The sequence below is a fragment of the Protobothrops mucrosquamatus genome, unplaced genomic scaffold, assembly GCF_001527695.2.
Source record: "Protobothrops mucrosquamatus isolate PMUCROS unplaced genomic scaffold, P.Mucros_1.0 scaffold393, whole genome shotgun sequence".
Lineage (NCBI taxonomy): Eukaryota > Metazoa > Chordata > Lepidosauria > Squamata > Viperidae > Protobothrops > Protobothrops mucrosquamatus.
Genome location: NW_015386724.1, coordinates 555,802 through 574,799, shown reverse-complemented (window position 1 = coordinate 574,799; position 18,998 = coordinate 555,802). Strand labels below are relative to the sequence as shown.

At 34.5% G+C, this 18,998-nt stretch overlaps 1 protein-coding gene across 1 annotated transcript in view; it reads right to left on the bottom strand.

The window, feature by feature from the left end:
• Nucleotides 1-1,325: 1,325 nt before the first annotated feature.
• Nucleotides 1,326-18,998, bottom strand: part of EIF2AK2 (eukaryotic translation initiation factor 2 alpha kinase 2) — a 29,506-nt gene continuing 11,833 nt past the window's right edge. Inside the window, exons 6-16 of the mRNA XM_015815988.2 lie at nucleotides 17,257-17,342; nucleotides 16,063-16,156; nucleotides 14,402-14,436; nucleotides 14,198-14,269; nucleotides 9,809-9,928; nucleotides 8,285-8,410; nucleotides 6,919-7,105; nucleotides 5,313-5,447; nucleotides 3,892-3,990; nucleotides 2,835-2,897; nucleotides 1,326-2,730 (exon numbers count right to left, since the gene is read on the bottom strand). Of these exons, the coding sequence (XP_015671474.1) occupies nucleotides 2,623-2,730; nucleotides 2,835-2,897; nucleotides 3,892-3,990; nucleotides 5,313-5,447; nucleotides 6,919-7,105; nucleotides 8,285-8,410; nucleotides 9,809-9,928; nucleotides 14,198-14,269; nucleotides 14,402-14,436; nucleotides 16,063-16,156; nucleotides 17,257-17,342 (1,125 nt within the window). The 3' untranslated portion in view covers nucleotides 1,326-2,622. The remainder of the gene's footprint in view (nucleotides 2,731-2,834; nucleotides 2,898-3,891; nucleotides 3,991-5,312; nucleotides 5,448-6,918; nucleotides 7,106-8,284; nucleotides 8,411-9,808; nucleotides 9,929-14,197; nucleotides 14,270-14,401; nucleotides 14,437-16,062; nucleotides 16,157-17,256; nucleotides 17,343-18,998) is intronic.

The window sequence follows — 18,998 nt, the reverse complement described above, 5'->3', positions numbered from 1 at the left end:
AAATTCATATTGGAATTCTTCCAAGTTGCTAGCTTCCCAACCAATAGATTTTTGTAAAAAGAGATGGAAATCTGAGATTCAGGAGATTACCAGAAATAATTGTTCAATCTCATATGTTAAATATTTATTGTAGTCTAGCTCAGTCTTTCTCAAACTTCTTACTTGGGAGAACCCTTGAAATAATTTCCAGATCTTAGGAAACCCCTGCATACAAATTTCCATGGTTCAGCAAAACCATGCCTTTATTATATCTGCAGCTGACAGTTAATTGGCATGATCATAAAATATACATATAATAATCCACTAATAATTGTCACTAATAATAGTTTTTGAGCCGAGAATAATTTTCTATGGATCTACTTATGTTGACAAACATATTAGCCTTTTCTTTTGGTTTGAGTCCCCCTCCATCTTAAAGGTTATCATCTTTAATGTAAATCAATAGAAGAATCTTCAAATTTTCCTTTAAAAAAATTCTGCTTGATTTCTTGCTTACCTTATCCAAGTATAGGCCTAAAAGTCTTTTACTTTGTAAGATGTTAATGAGGAATGATTATATGACAGAGTATGTTTTTCCTATTTAAAACTGTTTTAACATACTTCCACCCAGTTCTTTAAAAAATAAAACAGATAGCTTATCTTTCTTGAAATTAATATTTCATTTGCTTTCATAAATTTTAAAAACACATGGCAGACATAATGTATAAAAAAACAAGCTTGAAGCAAAATGTTCAAAAAACATTTTTTTTTTACAGCCACAATTTGTCATAAATCCTCTAACAACCTCTTTTATGAGTTCAGGAGGTTGAGTCTTAGCTTTTGGGGGCTTGAGTTCAGAAAGATTGGTCTAGCTTTTTCTTTTTCCAAAAATTTGCACACACTGGATAAATTACACAATTTATACTGGACAGAAAGCAACACTGAAGAAGTAAATTCAGGAAATACATTGTTCATTTTTAACATTTCTTTATATTGTAGAAATGAGAAGCAAAAGCAATATATGCTCTAGATGACAAATTAAAGAACTGAGATAGTTGTATATCTGGATTCCATTAATGTTTGTCCCCCTTTTTTAAAGTTCTATTTCATTTTATCATTATTATAGATATTTTTTCAACCTTTGACCATATCCTCGCTGTTGTGTTTTATATTGGCTGGTTTAATTGATTAATACAAGGGCAATTTGGAAATAAATCTCCATTTGGTTATCAATGACAGATACTCGCAAATACAGAACTTGTATTATACACATTAGAAAACTACAACATTACATAACTTTTTGACATAATCGCCATTCAAATTGAGGCACTTGTCATAACATCTTACTAGGTTTGAAATTCCTTTTGCTAAAAAATCTCCTGCCTGGGAATGAAGCCACCCTGTAACAGCATCGTGAAGCACATTGTCATCATCGAAGCGGTGCGATGCAAGCCACTGTTTCATTTAAAAAACTGGTTCATTTTCAATTGATCTAGCGGACGAGTCAACTGGAACACAACTTCTTCCACTCCTCACTGCCTACTGAACTACGGTGCATGGCGTCATAGACAGGTGTTGCTATCCCCGCCTATTTCTCACACATGCTCAAACGGAGGTTTATTTTCTAATTGCCCTCATACATTAAATGATTTAGAGCATAGGTGCCAATCTTTTGGCTTGCCTGGGACTACACTGAGTGAAGAAATGTCTTGGGCTACATATAAAAATATAATTAATGTATATAAATAGCAAATGTCCTTTGTTTTTTATATTTTTTATTATGTGGGGCTACATTACTAGCTGTCCAGGGCTACATGCACCTGCAGGTTGGACATACCTGGTTTAAAGTATCAAAACACAAATGCAAGACAGCACATTAGATCTGTTTTAGAAACAACATAATTATAAGCACTGTTAGATGCATTACTCATGTAATGCTGGAGCTCTTGATTTTAAAGTAAATGAAAGCTAAGTGTAATTAAATGCATTGTCTTGTACTTCCAAAACAGTTGCCCATCTATGCATTGCAAGTTAAAAGGTTAATTTATGGATTTACATCTACATTTTTGCAAAAGAAAGCAAACCGTATCATCTATAACCTTTTTATAAATCAGTAATATCTCCAATAGCATTCATTTGAAAAGATTCAGAAAAATCTGAAAGGAAGTGAATACTGTCATAAAACTGCAGATTAATCACAGTACTATCTTTCACAAAGCAAAAGATAACAATTAACACTTGATGCGAGTAGTTCCATGAGTTAGAAGGATGGTATTAACTTTCCCAGGCAATATTAAACTTAACTGTATAACAACAGCATTGGAATGGCACATTAAAACTTCGTAAAAAAAATTCAGATACATCAGATTGCCGTTATGTGTTTGCACACAGGATGAGACTAAAAGGTCTTGCAAAGTTCACAAAAGGCACTCTTTCTATTTCCATTAGATCTTCCCATTCCACTTCCATTCTCATTCTTTGCATTCTTTGACTTCTCGGGAGATACCAAACATAACAAGGCATAAGGAGCAAACCCAATCCTTCACATTTAGTGGGTCTCGCAATTTGTCTATTCACACTGATTTCAGGAATCAAGAACAGCAAAAGAAACATAAACCAAAAACCTGCGCTTTGACAAATTCACTAATAAGTGTGTCGTGCGTGTTGCTGGCATTTTACTAATTCCAAAATATCAGCTGCTGATGGTCTTTGAGATGGCTCTTTGGAAAGCAGTTTCTTAATTAGAGAAGTCTGCAAGTGAAGAGGATATTAATATAAAAATTAAGAAATGAACATGGAATTAAGAAAAATAGATTAAAAGGTTTAAAAAATAGAAATGTTTTACAGCAGTATACCTCTTTTGTAAACTTCTCGATGAATGTTTTTGGAAGTTTGCCTTCTTTAATGTTGGGCCATTCCTGAAAAATCAGAGTGTATTTAAATTAAAGTACACAATTCTATTTTAAAGGATTTGTATGCAAAATTTCAGAAATTTAGCCAGTTCTCCCAAAAGTAGTTTACCAATCATAAATGTTTAAGTGGTCTAGCAGCAGAAAAATCCCACATTAAAACAATAGCTAAGAGTATTTGCTTTGATAAGATGTTTTCTAGAAGCTACAGTATGTCAAGAATAATATTAACTGATAAGAAATACACATAAGGGAATATTCACAGCTGTTCTTTGCTCTCTGCACAAAGTGATATTTTATCATATTTGTACATCTTTGTTAATACAAATTTCAACAAATTCCCATACATGAGCTTTGTCCATTAACCAGTAAAAATAAGACTAAAAACGTGCATGCAGGAACACAATTTGGTGTCACAGCATAGGGATACACACTTATGCTTGTATTCATAAGCATATAAAACAGTAATGTGTACATTATAACATAATATAAATATATATGAAATAGGCCTAGTTCCAGTCCACAGACATAGACACTTTCTAGGCCTATAAAAAGTTACAAAGTCTTCACTGATATATAAATTAACTTCCCAACCGAAATATGTGATGTCAGAAAGGTATGTACAACTTTTGCCTGGTTTCGTAACAAAATGTTTACAACCCCAAAACCTTCAATAACTGGTCATACAAACCCCTATGGCCTTTAATCAGCAGATCAAAGAAAAGTTGAGAACTTAATCACTTTTCTTTCAAAAATAATCTCCTTCCCCATATATCTGCTGTGGCTCTTACACCAAGGCATTCCATTTGTGAATATGATGGACGGATAGCTTTTCTCTTTTTGCTCAGCTTTTTAATGTATACATTTCTAAAGTTAACTATTTTAATTTATTTTTCTAACATTACATTAAATAAGTCAGTCTGAAAAGCAGCTTGAACATGTGTCTCCTATCTTTATTGAGAAATACATGCAGGCAGATGTAAGAAAAAAATGGATTATTTACCTTCTCTTTCTCATGACTAGTTGAAAATGGGAAAAGCATTTCATATAAAATTAATCCTAATGGAAAGATATCTACTTCCTTGCCATAACTGCATCCTTCCTAATGGACAGCATAACACAAGCATGTTAGGTACTTCAAATGTAAAAACAAAGTACAGGGTGAATCAGTGAATTTTGTTTCAAAGATGTGCGCAACCTTCATTCAGCTTCTTAGAGTCTCTAGAGGCAAAAGAATTGTATACAATCTTATGCTGTTGAGGAAAAATGCATGAAAATAAATAACAACGCAATAAAAGTTAATTTTCAGCATATGGTCATTTATTTGGAGATGATGATGATGATTTTCTCTTAGATGAAATACTTAGTACTTTTGTGGGGGATGTAGATGCTTTATTTATCAGCTATTTTAAGAGTCTGACTTCAAATTATAGCACAGTAGAGAGAACTTACAAGTGGAAAACTATACAGGTAGTCCTTGACTTACAACCATTCATTTAATGACTGTTCAAATTTACAATGGCACCAAAAATGATTTATGACCACTTTTCACACTGAACAACCATTGCAGCATCCTTGTGGTCATATGATCAAAATTCAGGCACTTGGATCAAAATAGATCAAACATTTGAAGAATCTGCAATTGGGTTAAACCAACTGAAAGATGTCATGAATACACATACAAGAGAGAAGTTAAATATGTGGATAGGACTAATATCTAACATTACTAATGGATTTGATGGAGAAAAAGATTTACCTGAGAATTGGTATAGCTTTCAAAGAATTGTGATGTAAAATAGTAGTATAGTAAATATTGCAATTCTAGATATGAAATTTTATAATTATTTGTAGACCCACAAATCTAGGGGAATCTAAATTCCATTAGATTTATTTGAAAATATTTGTCAACATACCAACCAGGATGGACGATGTATGTTTAATATTGGCTTTCTATATGTTGTGCACTTTTTTATTATTATTTTTGTTGTGTTTGTAATTTTTGTCTTTTGGGGGGTTTTTTGTTCTGTAGTTTTTAATATTTTATCTTTGAAAAAAATATCAAAAGAATAATTCAGGCACTTGTCAACTGGCATGTATTTATGACAGCTGCACTGTCTTGGAGTCATGTGATCACTATTAGTAACTTTCTGAGTCAACTACTTACAAGTAAAGTCAATGGAGGAAGCCAGATTTGCTTAATTACTACATGATTCACTTAACTGCAGTGATTTGCTTAACAACCATGGCAAAAAGGTCATAAATTGGGGCAAAACTCACTTAATAACTGCCTTGTTAGCAAAAAAAACGTGAGGCTCAATTGTGGTCTTAAATCAAGGACTACCTCTATATTCAAAGGAAATAAGCAAATTCCTTTCAAAGGGATTTTCAGTGTATATACAAAAAAGAATTATTAACAATAATTACCTGCTCAGGTGCCATGTAACGCAATGTTCCTTTGTTCGTTGTCCGTTGTATTGAAGCATCATTTACACCTGAAGTTACCAATCCAAAATCACCTATTTTTATGTGATTTTCAGTATGAAAGAATATATTTAGAGGCTGTAAAAGAAAAATATAAATACTATAAGAAAACACTTTATATTTAGGCATACAAGGAACAAATATTTTTTTCTAGGACAGCAGAGGTCAATTCACGGACTGATTCTGGGGTTACAAATACGTTTTTGCGAATAAATGAATTTGCAAATATAGAACCTGCAAATAATCAGGATTGCCTGTACCTGACAGGAAAAGAAAAAGCTGACAAAGTCAGAAGCAAAGAGCATGTGACTATATTTATTTCATTAAAAAAAATATTTTGAGAAATGGAAGCTCCTATTTCCTACAATAGAAGAGAGAAATAGAGTAGAGTAGAGTAGAATAATAGAATAGAATAGAATAGAATAGAATAGAATAGAATAGAATAGAATAGAATAGAATAGAATAGAATAGAATAGAATAACTTTATTGTCACTTTAAATGCACACTAATCGGCATACATTAAAATGAAATTTCATTGCATTCAGCTCTCAAAGGGTCACAACCTCCTATATACACTACATAAATATGACAAAAATAAATAAATACAGAATTATGCATATACCCACACATATGACACAGAAACAACAGTCTAGTTTGGGTTATGTATACATGTGCATGGCAAGAAAAACATATCTTGCGAGTTTAACCAGATGGATGGCATAGGGAACAAAGCTATTACAGAATCAGGTAGTCCTGCTAGAAATACTTCGAAACCTCCTCCTCTTTGGCTCTGAGCCTTCTACTTCAAGTGTCAGTCTGGGTAAAGCTTGACCCTGCTATAACGTGGAAAACTAAAAGGGGTGAAGGAAAGGGTTGTGGCTCACTCACTTTTTTCTACATATTTATTTGTAAAAGTGAAATACATATAACTGGATATAAACCCTATAGCTGACAGAGAGCTAAATAAATGAATTTCCTGTCTTTCATTCAGAAGTTCAAGGAAGCATATACAGCACTTTTCCTATTTTGTCCCCACAACTACCCTTGAAGTAGATTGGGCCATGACAATTTTCCATAATTGTGGGGTAGACTAGATCCTCCCTAGGTCACACTCCAACGTTATAATAATTACATTATACCAACTCTCACTAAAATCTAAACTTAAATCTAGGGCTTGATTTCTAAATTTTGCGTCACTTTTTTTCTACATATGTATGGCTTTTTCCCACTCTAATAAAGCAAGTGATCTAGAATATCAAGTCCTGAGGGTTTCTGCTGTTATCTAGACCTGAATGCAGGGCCGAATTTCAGGAAAAATACTGTAGAGATTTATGGCCAGTCTGATATTTTAGACAAAGGAAGAAAGTCACATTTCATTCTGGATGATAAGTGATTCACAGAAAACAAGGAGCCTATATAATTAAAACGTAATATTGTATAGATGCTTTTATTTTTATATTTTTCTTATTTTACAAGAGAATTTTCAAAAGCTTTCCGTAAGAATATTGTTAAGATGGCAAAACCTGACATTTTGAATTACAGTACGCACCTTGAGATCTCTATGAATTAAATCCATAGAATGAATATAATTCACTCCTTGCACTATTTGCTGAAATAGAATTTCTACAGAATCATCTTTACAAGATAAATTTTCCTTTTGTTGATTTATCCAATCCGCCAGATTTCCCTTTTCACATAATTCCATTTGAATGAAGAGGCAGTCAAATTGCTCTGAGCTGTTAAGAATTTAAAATAAAAAAGTCAATAATATTAAAACTATTCACCTCCTAATTGCTTTATGGACATCAGAGGTAGGTCCAATTCTTTGCATGGATCTAACCATTTTGTTTATTTATGGGGTTCAAATACAGCTGAAAACTCCTGATATATCTAACATGTTTCAAGCAAAGCTCTGAGCTATCAGGAAAAGCCAGTTTCTATACTAATGCCAAAGGATGACAGAAAGGCCAATTTAATTTAGATAAAAATTTAGTGACTCACATACAGAAAATATCCAATAAAAGTATTTGCTCTTAAAGGCTACAATGGCCGTGAAGGTGATGGGTGGCCCTGCAGGCGGGGGACAGGGTGGGGGGGCAGGGCCGGTTTTTGAGCACTCAGTCTCTAAAAGGTTCGCCATCATTATCCTAGGACATATAATAATTTGAGTGGCCCTGGTGCCAGAATATGAGGATGTAGTCAATGTTATTGTTTGGTTGTATTAATGCTCTAATTTATTATTACTCTTGTCATGTGTCTGATTAACGAAACACTTAAAAGGACTTTCAGGCATATTTTTCCTAAAAGCATTTATTAAGGTTACAGAGACGTCAGTACGGCATGGTGGAAATGCTTAGATCTGGATTCTTTTCCGTTGCACATACATTCCAAGCATTTTGGGGTCATGATTCACATCTTCCAATTAACTTGGAAGATGTGATTTACTTCCGGTTTCTTTTTCCCGGGCTTTCCTTATTCTCCTCCCCTTTCACTGTTGCCTGATTTAACTATAAAAATACCAGACAGTTCTGCATATTGTCAAAGCAAGAATATACAGTATTTGCAGCGTTGACAACTCTATTGTTATAAGAATAACCATCACTTACAGCATTGTTGGGTTGAAGTGTTTTAAAATAAACCTTGATACGGAAATGTTAATGATTTGACTCTGTGATACTGCTCCATGCCAACTTTCCTTTTTTATTTCAGCTTGCTTTGTAATAAAAGGTAAGATACCTTCGGCCTATTTATGTTCAATATAAATTGTATGCGTTTAAGACTGCAATATATAAGTCTGAATAGATAAAATCAAGTGGAATATGCCCAGTAACTGTTAAGCTAACTAAGCACAAACGAAACAGATATTCAAAATGTTTTCTTTAAAAAAAATACACGTTATGTAATGATGAAATTACCTGCTCTCACTGGTATCAGGAAACTGGAAAATGTCTTGATCAGGCCAACAAGTATAATATCGAACAATGTGCCGGTGATCAAGTGTTGCCAATGCTTTTACTTCTCGTTCTCCACTGTCTTTTTTGCTGTTATGTTAAGCCAAAACAACAACCATAATAATAACAATAATAAAAAACCCTTGTTGTTAACAATTGATCCAAAAGCCTACACTGCAGAATTATTTCCAGAAGCAGCTGTTTACAAGATTAATTAACTACAGGTTTTTCTATAAAAAGGAACAAGAATCAGATTTGGAATTTTGCAAATGTGTCAGAAGGTACACTGCAGATAATAAAATCATAAAAGAGGAAATCTGAAAAATTAATGATGCACCTGTTTTACCATTAATATAGGAAATGTTCTAATGTAAAAATTAGACTTAACAACGATAGCATATAGAAATTCATATTCATATTAAACAACGAATACATCCTAATCTATTCTTGTCTGGTTTTCCTAGTTCTTATAACAAAATCAAGTCACACGGAAATCTCCCTCTAACTCAGAGGTTCCCAACCAGGGGTGCAAAACAATATTTCAGGGGATGCGAAAACTTGGGTTTTCAAAATTATAGTGTATGTGCATAATTCATTGCCATTATTTTAAACTTTTGTAAGGGATGCGAGAATATATTAGAAGCCTTCTAAGGGTGTGGGGTATAGAAAACATTGGGAACCACTGCTGTAACTCTACTTTTTACTATGTAAGCACAAGAAAGAAAAATAAAATATTTCTGTTACAATTTTGAAACTTTTCTGGTGGGACGTAGTTTTTCACTAGTGGCAGACAAACAAGTCATGTATTACATACTTAAGTATTTTCAAAGCACAGCAAAATGATATAGGACCCACATCTGTCCTTGTTCTACAACTGAATCTCGATACAACAGTAACTCAGTCTTCTACACATAAAATATGAAAGTCTCTCAAATAAGTGATTTGTAGTGATGTATTTAAAGTGCACACTACAGTATATAGTCATTAGGATTCCACCAAAACTGTTTCAAAACCTGTTAGAACTTCTCTGTTCAGGAGCAGTCAATGTGAGACTTAAGTATGACATATACAGATAGTCCTCATTTAACAATCATTCATTTAATAATGGTTAGAAGTTATGATGGCACTGCTTACAATGGGTCCTTGGGCACACAAGGTCCCCATTGGTAGTATCCCCATGGTCACATGATTGCGATCCCAGCACTTGGCAACCAGCTTGCACTTACAGCAGTTGCAGCATTCTGCAGTCATGTGATTGTCATTTACAACCTTCCCTCCCAGCTTCCAACACAGTCAGTGGGAAGGCTAGCAGGAAGTTAAAAATCATGGTCGCATGATGCCTCCCTTAAAGACCATACCACTTAACCAATTTTCTGGTCTCTATTGTAGTCGTCGAGGACTATCTGTAATGTTAATGTAGAAAATTCTACGTGTTTAAATGCTTTATAACAGTATAATTAAAATTAAAGGAAGCATAGCGTAACTTACCCTGAAAGTCGGATGCGTTTGATAGCACATAATCTATCATCAATGATATGCTTTGCCTTGAAAACATTTCCAAAGCCGCCTATACCAATAGTCTCTATATCATCAAACTCTTTAAGAAATCTGTTTTAAAAACAATTTAAATCTTAGAATGGCATATTGCAAAATGTTTGAAAATACTTACAGTACCAAAAGCATTAATATATAAATATTGTTATAATATAAATATATAAAATCCTGCTACCTAGCTCTATAACCAAGCAGACATATTTGCTCACCTTCATCTTTACCAAGACACTTCAAGGTCTTGTTTTTAAACTTCTTATATAATATTCATACTGTATATCCCTGCCTTTCCATCTTAAAAGGGTCTAACAATTTTGAGGAATGTATAAAAAAGAATACAAATAATTCACTATGCAAAGAGAAAGGAAGCTTTTGCAAAGCACAATGGGTTGAGCAAAATCCCTTCTTTGAAGCATTAAAACAGCTCATCATGACCACTTCAAAATGTTTCTCCATGCAGGTGCAAGAAACATTTCCGGTGGGATTGTAGGCGAAAAGGCTGTGCCTAAACAGGCATGCAGGGATGACAACAACAAAACTCTTTCAAATTGCCATGCCTTTGGCTATATCCTTTTAGAACAATGTCAGCATTTTAAAAAAATATGCCAGACAAAATTATTTGTATCTTCTGGATGCTTTTGAAAGGGAATCTAATCTATCGATATTGTGGTAGTTCCATCTGCAGTTAAGTAACCCAGTAAGTCTATTGTGAATTCAGTGGTGTCTACTCCTGAAGATGTAAGTATGGGATCATCATCCTATGCACAATGATGGATGGTTTCTTGAACTGGTACAGCTATGGAAATAGCCTAACCAGATTAAATGTATGCTGTCCATTGTCAAGCAGTTCCAAATCAGAGAGCAGCTCTGAATTTATCTTAAGACTTAAGGGAAACAGCAAGTCTATTTGGTATAGAATATATTTGCAGATCTTCTGTTCGCTATAGCTTAACTGAATTCAAAACTACTATGGAGGCCGCATTAAAAATATCACTGGAGCAAAAGCAAAATTTGGGGGCTGCTATCATGTCTGTTTTCCAGAACACCTCTGAAATAACACTATTAGCATTAAAAAGAAAGTGGAGGATTTGGACTGCTGGACTGGATGTTATACTACCAAGCAACTATTTTATTATGGCTTAAAGCAGTGGTTCTCAACCTTCCTAATGCCACGACCCTTTAATACAGTTCCTCATGTTGTGGTGACCCCCAAACATAAAATTATTTTCGTTGCTACTTCATAACTGTAATTTTGCTACTGTTATGAATTGTAATGTAAATATCTGATATGCAGGATGTATTTTCATTGTTACAAATTGAACATAATTAAAGCATAGTGATTACAAAAACAATATGTAATTATATATTGTTAAATATTTATTTCTAATTACAAATAAATGAAATTTTGTCTTGAAGCATGGGTGCCGAATCACACCTTCAGCTGCTCCACCTATGGCTCTGAAGGGAGACCTGACCTTTTCTCTTCTTTAAATGAGCTCTTGAAGTTGCCTGATTAGGTTAAGAATGACCTGTGAAAAATTAATATGATTGTGTATGGGGGGGGGAGTGCTTATGGGAATTATTTTTGTTAGGAATAATAGGAGCAAATTATGAGAAAGACTGTATATATTTAATTCTACACGTACTAACTGTAGCAAGAATTGTATTTGCCCAACATTGGAAAAATGAAAATTTACCAACTGAAGAATAATTAATTAAAAAAATTTTAGAGTGTGCAGAAACGGATAGATTGACTTTAAAGATAAAAGAGAAAGAAGACTCTGTATTTTAGAACATGGAATAATTTTTATCAATGGCTAGAAAAACTAGTTAGAGAGAAAGGAATGTGATATGTAACTTTGAATATATATCAGCAAGAAGAAGACCATCAAGCAATTAATTAACATAGTTTATGATAATTAACTACTACTCTTTGGTTTTTTTTAAATACATGAACCCAGACATTATGCTGTTTGCTAAATATTGAGAATGTTATTTTAAAAAACCCTAACCCTAACCCCAATCCTAATCCTAACCCAAATCCCAACCCCAATCTCGACCCCACATTATTCCTAATCCTATAAAAACTAATAATATATACATATAGAAAAACATTTAAAAGTTTTAGTATTTCTACCATCTGCAGTTGGTGCAAATTAGGAAATAAAAAGAGGCAGCATGATAAGCATTTCCCCTTCAAAATATTTGATTCTCATCTCTTGATATTTCACCTGTGAAGTGGAAAGGTCAGCAAAAAATTTGCCTCCTTTGGACATCAGAAATTTGAGGAAATGGGAAGAATTAATTATAATTCTTATTCATTCAACTATTCCACTGCTGACCCACCCAAAAAATAATTATCTCCCAAAGTTTGTGGAAAAGAAAAGAGCAGGATAACATCACCTGGTATTTATCTAAAGCTGTGCCATAATTAAAGACTATATTTGTTAAAGAAGATAAATTTTTAGCTACCAATTAGACATGAATGCACAAAATGAGGGATGTTGGACAGTTGATTATCAAAAAGTATTTGTCTGGATGAGATTCTGATGAGCAGATATCTTATCACTTCCATTTGAAGATTTGAAGATTGAAAACAGCCAGACATCTACTGTCGTTCAGATATTTGTGAGTTCAAAATGAATGTTTGAAGACAAAAAGATTTTATTGTATAAAACAAGAAGTGTAAAAAAGAGTATCTGGAATATCTTCTTTTGTTGACCGGGTACCTCACATTTGTGGGTCCTTGGTGCTTTTTGAGTTTGGTTGTTTTCTTACAGATGTTTCATTACCAAACTAGGTAACATCATCAGTGCTAGCAGGGAGTGGGGTTTGTTCTCATTTTATGTGCTTGTGGCTTGCCCTGTCAGTGCTTGTGGCTTGCCCTGTCAGTGCTTGTGGCTTGCCCTGTCAGTGCTGGTTCCTTAATTGAGCTGTTGTTTATTGTTTGTCACATCTTCTTATCATTTTATGTTTTGCCTGGCCATCTTAATAATGGAAGTTGGAGACTGTGTGTTTGCACACATGCAATGAAATCAAGCAACTATATTGCAATAAAGCAGACATGTCAAACACAAGGCCCGGGGGCCAGATGCGGCCCGTGAAGTGGTTTCATGTGGCCCGCGAAGCCATCCTGGAAACAGTGAGGGAACGGCCCCCGCTGCCTTGGCCCTGGCCCAGGCCGGCCGGGACCCAATGTACAATTTTGTGGTGGCCATCTATGCTGAAACACATTCAGTCTTAGCTCCACAAGGCCGTCTGGAAACAGCAAGGGACCGGCCCCTGCCACGTTGGCCCTGCCCCCTGGGTGCATGCTGGGGAGGTGTCACCCTTTGTGAGGAATGAAGAAATGGACCATGCCTTGGCGCTTGCCCCAGTCCCACCCCCTTCTGCCAGAGACCCTCAGATCTGTCCCATTCCTGCCCAGGCCCCAACAGACACCCTTGACGGGAACGATGTAGAGCTGGCCATGCCCACCCAGTAGGCCACACCCACCCTGGCTACACCTACCCGGCCCCCCGAGGGCAACCGCAATGCTGATACGGCCCTCAATGAAATTGAGTTTGACACCCCTGCAATAAAGAAAGATTGATTTGATATAAGTCTCTTTCTCAAATTTCTGACTATAAAGAGTGATTTCAGCTTTGATAGGTACATAGCATCCAAACTGTGACAGCATAAGTCTTTGCATGATCCCCTCTATCAAGCGTGCCTAACCATAGAATAACATGAGGGTGTCTTGCAAATCAAAGATTTATGGAAGGAACAGCAATCCTCTAACATCACTGTCTAAGACTACTTGAGAATCAGTAGGTATGTAAAACAAAGCTACCATAGGAAAATAATGCAGGATACCATAGTTAGTTGTATTAAATCCTTGGGCAATTCTAAAAGAAGAAATAACCAACCTCTTTATTTCCCAAATACCTCAAAAACTAAAATAGTTTCCTCATCCCAAACAAATCAAGAAGCCAAGTTATAAAGGTTTCTGTGATCAGTATCCCCAACAATATTCGAACAAAACATGCATGAAAACAATAAGCAAATGTTTTAAGTAAGGAGTCAAGAAAGAAAATTGCAAATGTATTTTTAAAAATCACACAAAAACTATCTTGTGCATTACAAAGCAAGAGATAGTTTGTCACTCATTTTCTTACCACATGGATCCAGTTCCTCTTATTCAATTGCTGTGGCTATGTGACAAATAAGCTTTTCAAATAAATCTGAACCAGATATCAATCTATATCTAATTATTAGATTTCCTATTAATCCAATATCAAATTAAATAAGATAATTCTTATTCCAAGAATTGAAGTAGTTTGTTACCTGTTGCTTACAGTGAATTTACTTTTTCTTCTACCCAGATTTGAAAATCTTGCAGCCAGAGGTGTTTCTTTTCTTTGAAAAAAAAAAACTTGAAATGAAATATATTGACATACATAAATGGTATACACAACTGTATATAAATACCACTGATTTAATATGTTTATTATATAGCTAATAATTCCATTTTCAAACGACGAAACATACCTTTTAGGTTTCATAGTGTGATTGGATGGACTGACCTAGAGCAAAATGGAGGTAAAGAAACAAGTATTATACAGTTATTCTATCTTGGAGCTAAATGCTGAAGTTTAAAGGTTTGATCAAAGTTACAATGGAAGGAAAGATCACTGGGAAGGTTAAAACAAGGAGCTCTACAAGCAGTTTCCCCTTTCTGAATCAGGAACTTGAATCAGAATCTGATTGGCTATGTTTAAAGTAACCAATCAATACTTTGGCTAATTTAAAGGTAGCTCCTCCTAGTCTGAGTGCCTCAATCTCCAATACAGAAAGATGAGAATGATAAGACACTTCCAAGATTTTCTACATTTTCTTCCTAGAACTCATCAATGTGGGCAAGAATTTAACTTCCCAACTGTACTTCCAGTTACTTTTAGCTGCTTCCCTTTCGTCCGTTCTGTGTGGCCAGCTGAGTTTGATAGTGAAGTGCCCTAGAATGAGTTAAGCAGCTCTGCTTTCTCTTTACTGCCTGTTATTTCCTTGCCATTTTCTCTCTTAAGTGGATCTACTGTTTCCTTGGCCTTTTTCTTGTTATTTATATGTTGAAAGAAACTTTTTTTAAAATCTTTGACTTTTGTTTCAAGTTTTTGTTCATTCTGAGCCTTAGCTTTCCTGACTTCATCTTTGCAGATTCAGGCTATATGTTGATATTCTGCCTTAGTGATGTGTCCCTCTTTTCATTTTTTGTACTTGTCCTTTTTGTTTTTCAGTTTATCAGAGAGATCTTTGTGCAACCATGCTGGTTTCTTCTTGGATTTCTTGTTTTCCTTTTTCAGTGGTATTGTGTTGGACTGGGCTTTTATGATCATATTTTTCAGAGTTTCTTCTTGAGTTGTTTTCCCCTTTTAGGATTTTTATCCATAGAATTTTTCTTAGGCCCTCTCTGAGTTTGTTAAAATCAGCTCTTTTAAAGATTAAGATACTGGCTACATTATGTTTTATTTCTTGTGTTTGCATTATATTGAATTTCAATATGACATGGTCACTCTCATCCAAGGTTCTGGCATTTTCAACTCCCTCTATGACTTCTTCTCTATTAGTAAGAATTAAGTCTAATATAGCTTTTTCTCTAATTCCCTCCTCTACCTTTTGGATGACAAAGTTGTCAGCTAGGTTGGTTAGGAATCTGTTTGATCTCCCACTTGCTGCAGAGTTTGTCTTCCAGTTGATATCAGGGTAGTTAAAGTCTCCCATTACTACTCTAGTATATTTCCTACATACATTTGTTAGTTTTTTTTAGCAAAAAGCAATAGACTGAGGAACTAATTAATTTGTCACCTATAAATGGAGAGCCTATAGATATAGACTTGTATAAACAAATATAATGAAATATGACATTCATTTAAACAAAATACAATAGGTTAAAATGATAGTTATATAAATGCATTAGAACTAATATTTACTTAAATAATAATTAAATTAGATAACGATATATAGAACTGTAACTATTGCTAAAATGATATCTTTTCTTTTTCCTTTGTTATATCTTTTCATTTTTTAAAGCTCTTTCTATATATTTTTTCCTTTTCTTGGGACAATGTATGTTTATTTTTTCCCATTTATTTTTTCCCATTTATTTTAAAAGCAGTAAAAGAATAAATTGAAAAATATTTTAAAATTCTGTTTACAGGTTTCTGAGATGATGAAGATTCATTTAGCTGAATGGAATCGTCAGAAAATATGTCAGATATCTTCATCAGTTCTGAATCCAAATCTGTACTGCTACAGAATTAAAAAAAAACACAGCATAATTACAATATGACTGAAGCACTATCTATGTAAAACTAAAACAATCTTCACAGATTATCATGATTGCATTTTAGTGCCATTAAGTTTGCCACATACATGCTTTTCTACATCTACACTTTGCTGAAACACAAGCAAACAATTCAGTGACATTTGTTCTCAAGCTAAATCTTTACAACTAAAGTGTGCACAAAATAAAAAAAACCAAGATTTGTTTGATTCATGTTTCTTGAAAATTTAGTTGAACAATTCTACACAGCTTATGACCTATCCAAATTAAAATGCAGATTATATAGTAGGCTGTTCCAGATCACTCATTCACTTGCTCGCTCGCTCGCTCACTCATTCATTTATTATTTTTGTGCCTTCAAATCACTGGGGAATAGGCAGTGATAGATTCCATTTGTACAATTTTTTTATTATAGAAGAAAGTAATAGTGAACAAACTGGCCTTCTGGATAAGCAAAGACAGAAAAAATGCCTGAAGAAGTTTCCACTGAAGCAAAATTCAACACCTTGAGAAAATGACCTTGTTTTGCTGCTAGACTTTTATTCTATTTTTGTCTTGTCTATAATTACTATAAATCTACTTTAATGGTTCAGAAGCACTTTTGAGAATATTTCTATTAGGACCTAACTAGTATCTAGGTATGTACTGCATTTATATTTATGTAAAAATTAAAAAAAAAACCAGAACAGCTAGAAGGGGAAGAAGATATTGTCGAGATTCCTTTAAACTCTAACTCAAAAGGAGCAAAAATGATGAAAGCAGCATTATTGCAATAAGTTCTACCCCTTTTGAACACGCATCATCACCACCCCAGGTGTGTAGGAAAAGGTAAAGATATAATCCAGACAGAGACTATGTCAGTAAGCAATTCAGGTAAAAATATCCGGCCTATTAACTTGAAAGACATAAAAGGAGCTACATAGAAATTCCACAATCAGAATAAAATTATGGAAAGGCCTTTCATACTAATTACCCTACCTCTCCTAATTGGTATTCTCTGTGTGATGTTATGTTCTTTATATCAATTTAATAGTATTTTTAAAAAAGTAATTCAGTATAATCTTACCTCCGAGATGCTTCACTTGATAGACCTTGACTACTACTAAATGTCGTATCTGAAGAATCACTGATAGAGTTAGCACGTTCTTTTGCCTAGAAAAATAGTAATTCCAAAACAAAAGATTTATTCAGCAAAAGATAATGTAAGAAAAAGCATGAAAAATTATTCATTTTATACCTGGGAGTTTTAAAATTATACAGGTAATCCTTGGCTTATGACTGGTTGCTTAACAACCATTTGAAATAATGAGAGGCTCCCCCAAAAGCTACTTACAACCCAATTTGACCGCATATGCACACACCCATGATCAGGGAATCGCATTTTGAATGCTGGCATCTGGCTCATGTTTATGGCTATTTGCAGTGTCCCAAGGTCACACGTACAATTCTCATCCATGTTTATCTATCTATCTATCTATCTATCTATCTATCTATCTATCTATCTATCTATCTATCTATCTATCTATCTATCTATCTATCTATCTATCTATCTATCTATCTATCTATCTATCCATCCATCCATCCATCCATCCATCCATCCATCCATCCATCCATCCATCCACCCACCCACCCACCCACCCACCCACCTATCTATCTATCTATCAAATTTATTTGCAACCCATCTAGCAGTTCAGGCAACTCTGATCAGCTTACACCGATAAAACAACATAAAATAATTATAAATATAAAATGGATTAAAATTACAAAAATTAAAACAAACTAAAAAACAAGGGTTTGGAGAAGAGAAGTGGGTTGTCTTCTCTGTTAGTCTATCAACCACCTCCAGTCAGCAGCTTTTGCTTTAGGACTCCATGCCAGCTGGCATAGCCAAATTTTAAGGACTTTCTTAAAGGCCAAAAGAAAGAGGGTGGATCTTACCTCCTATCCCAAGATGTTCCACAGGGTAGGAGTCATGGCAGAAAAGGCTCTTCTCTTGGATCCCACCAGCTGAAATTCTTTGGCTGATGGGATCCACAGTAGGCCCTTTCTGCCAGCACAAGTGGGACAGGCCAATCCCATTGGGGAAAGAGGGTTCAGCTGATATACTTATGACCCATGCCATAAAGGGCTTCAAAAGTAATAACAAAACCTTGAATTGAACCCAGAAGCAAAGCAGCAGTCAGTGCTGGACCAATTGTAACTTCTGAATGCTCTTTAAGATTAGACTCATGTAGAGCGCACTGCAATATTCCAAGTGGGAGGATTATTTTTGCCAGGTTTGCCTTTGATTATTTTAGTTTTTGCCAGGTTTCCAGTTTCCAGCAAAAAAAACCCACCCATTAGGTAAATGGATTTGCTTGATAATTGGACATTCACTTAACAACCACCACAAAAAGTGTCAAAAAATGACCCGATGCTTCGACTTATGATTGCAACAACTTATGACCATAATTCTGTGCTCAACTACGGTTGTAAGTAGAGAACTATCTATAGTAACATGCCGTGTGATGTACCAAGAAAAGAAGAAATTACAAGATCACAACTATTACTATGTAAATAACTGTTAATAAGCAGGTTTGCACTTTGGAACATCCAAGAGGGAAAAAAAATAAGGACTTAATAGGAAACAATGGAAAACTGTATTCCACCCACCCTCATAATGAAGCTGTATCAGGTTGTAAAACTATTCACATTTATTTAAGAGCTAGCACAATAAAAAAAAAATGAGACTGAATTCCAAATAGACACAGAATCACAGTATTCAAAATAATGCTCTGATCTCATGATTGTGAATCAGAATAAGTGAAA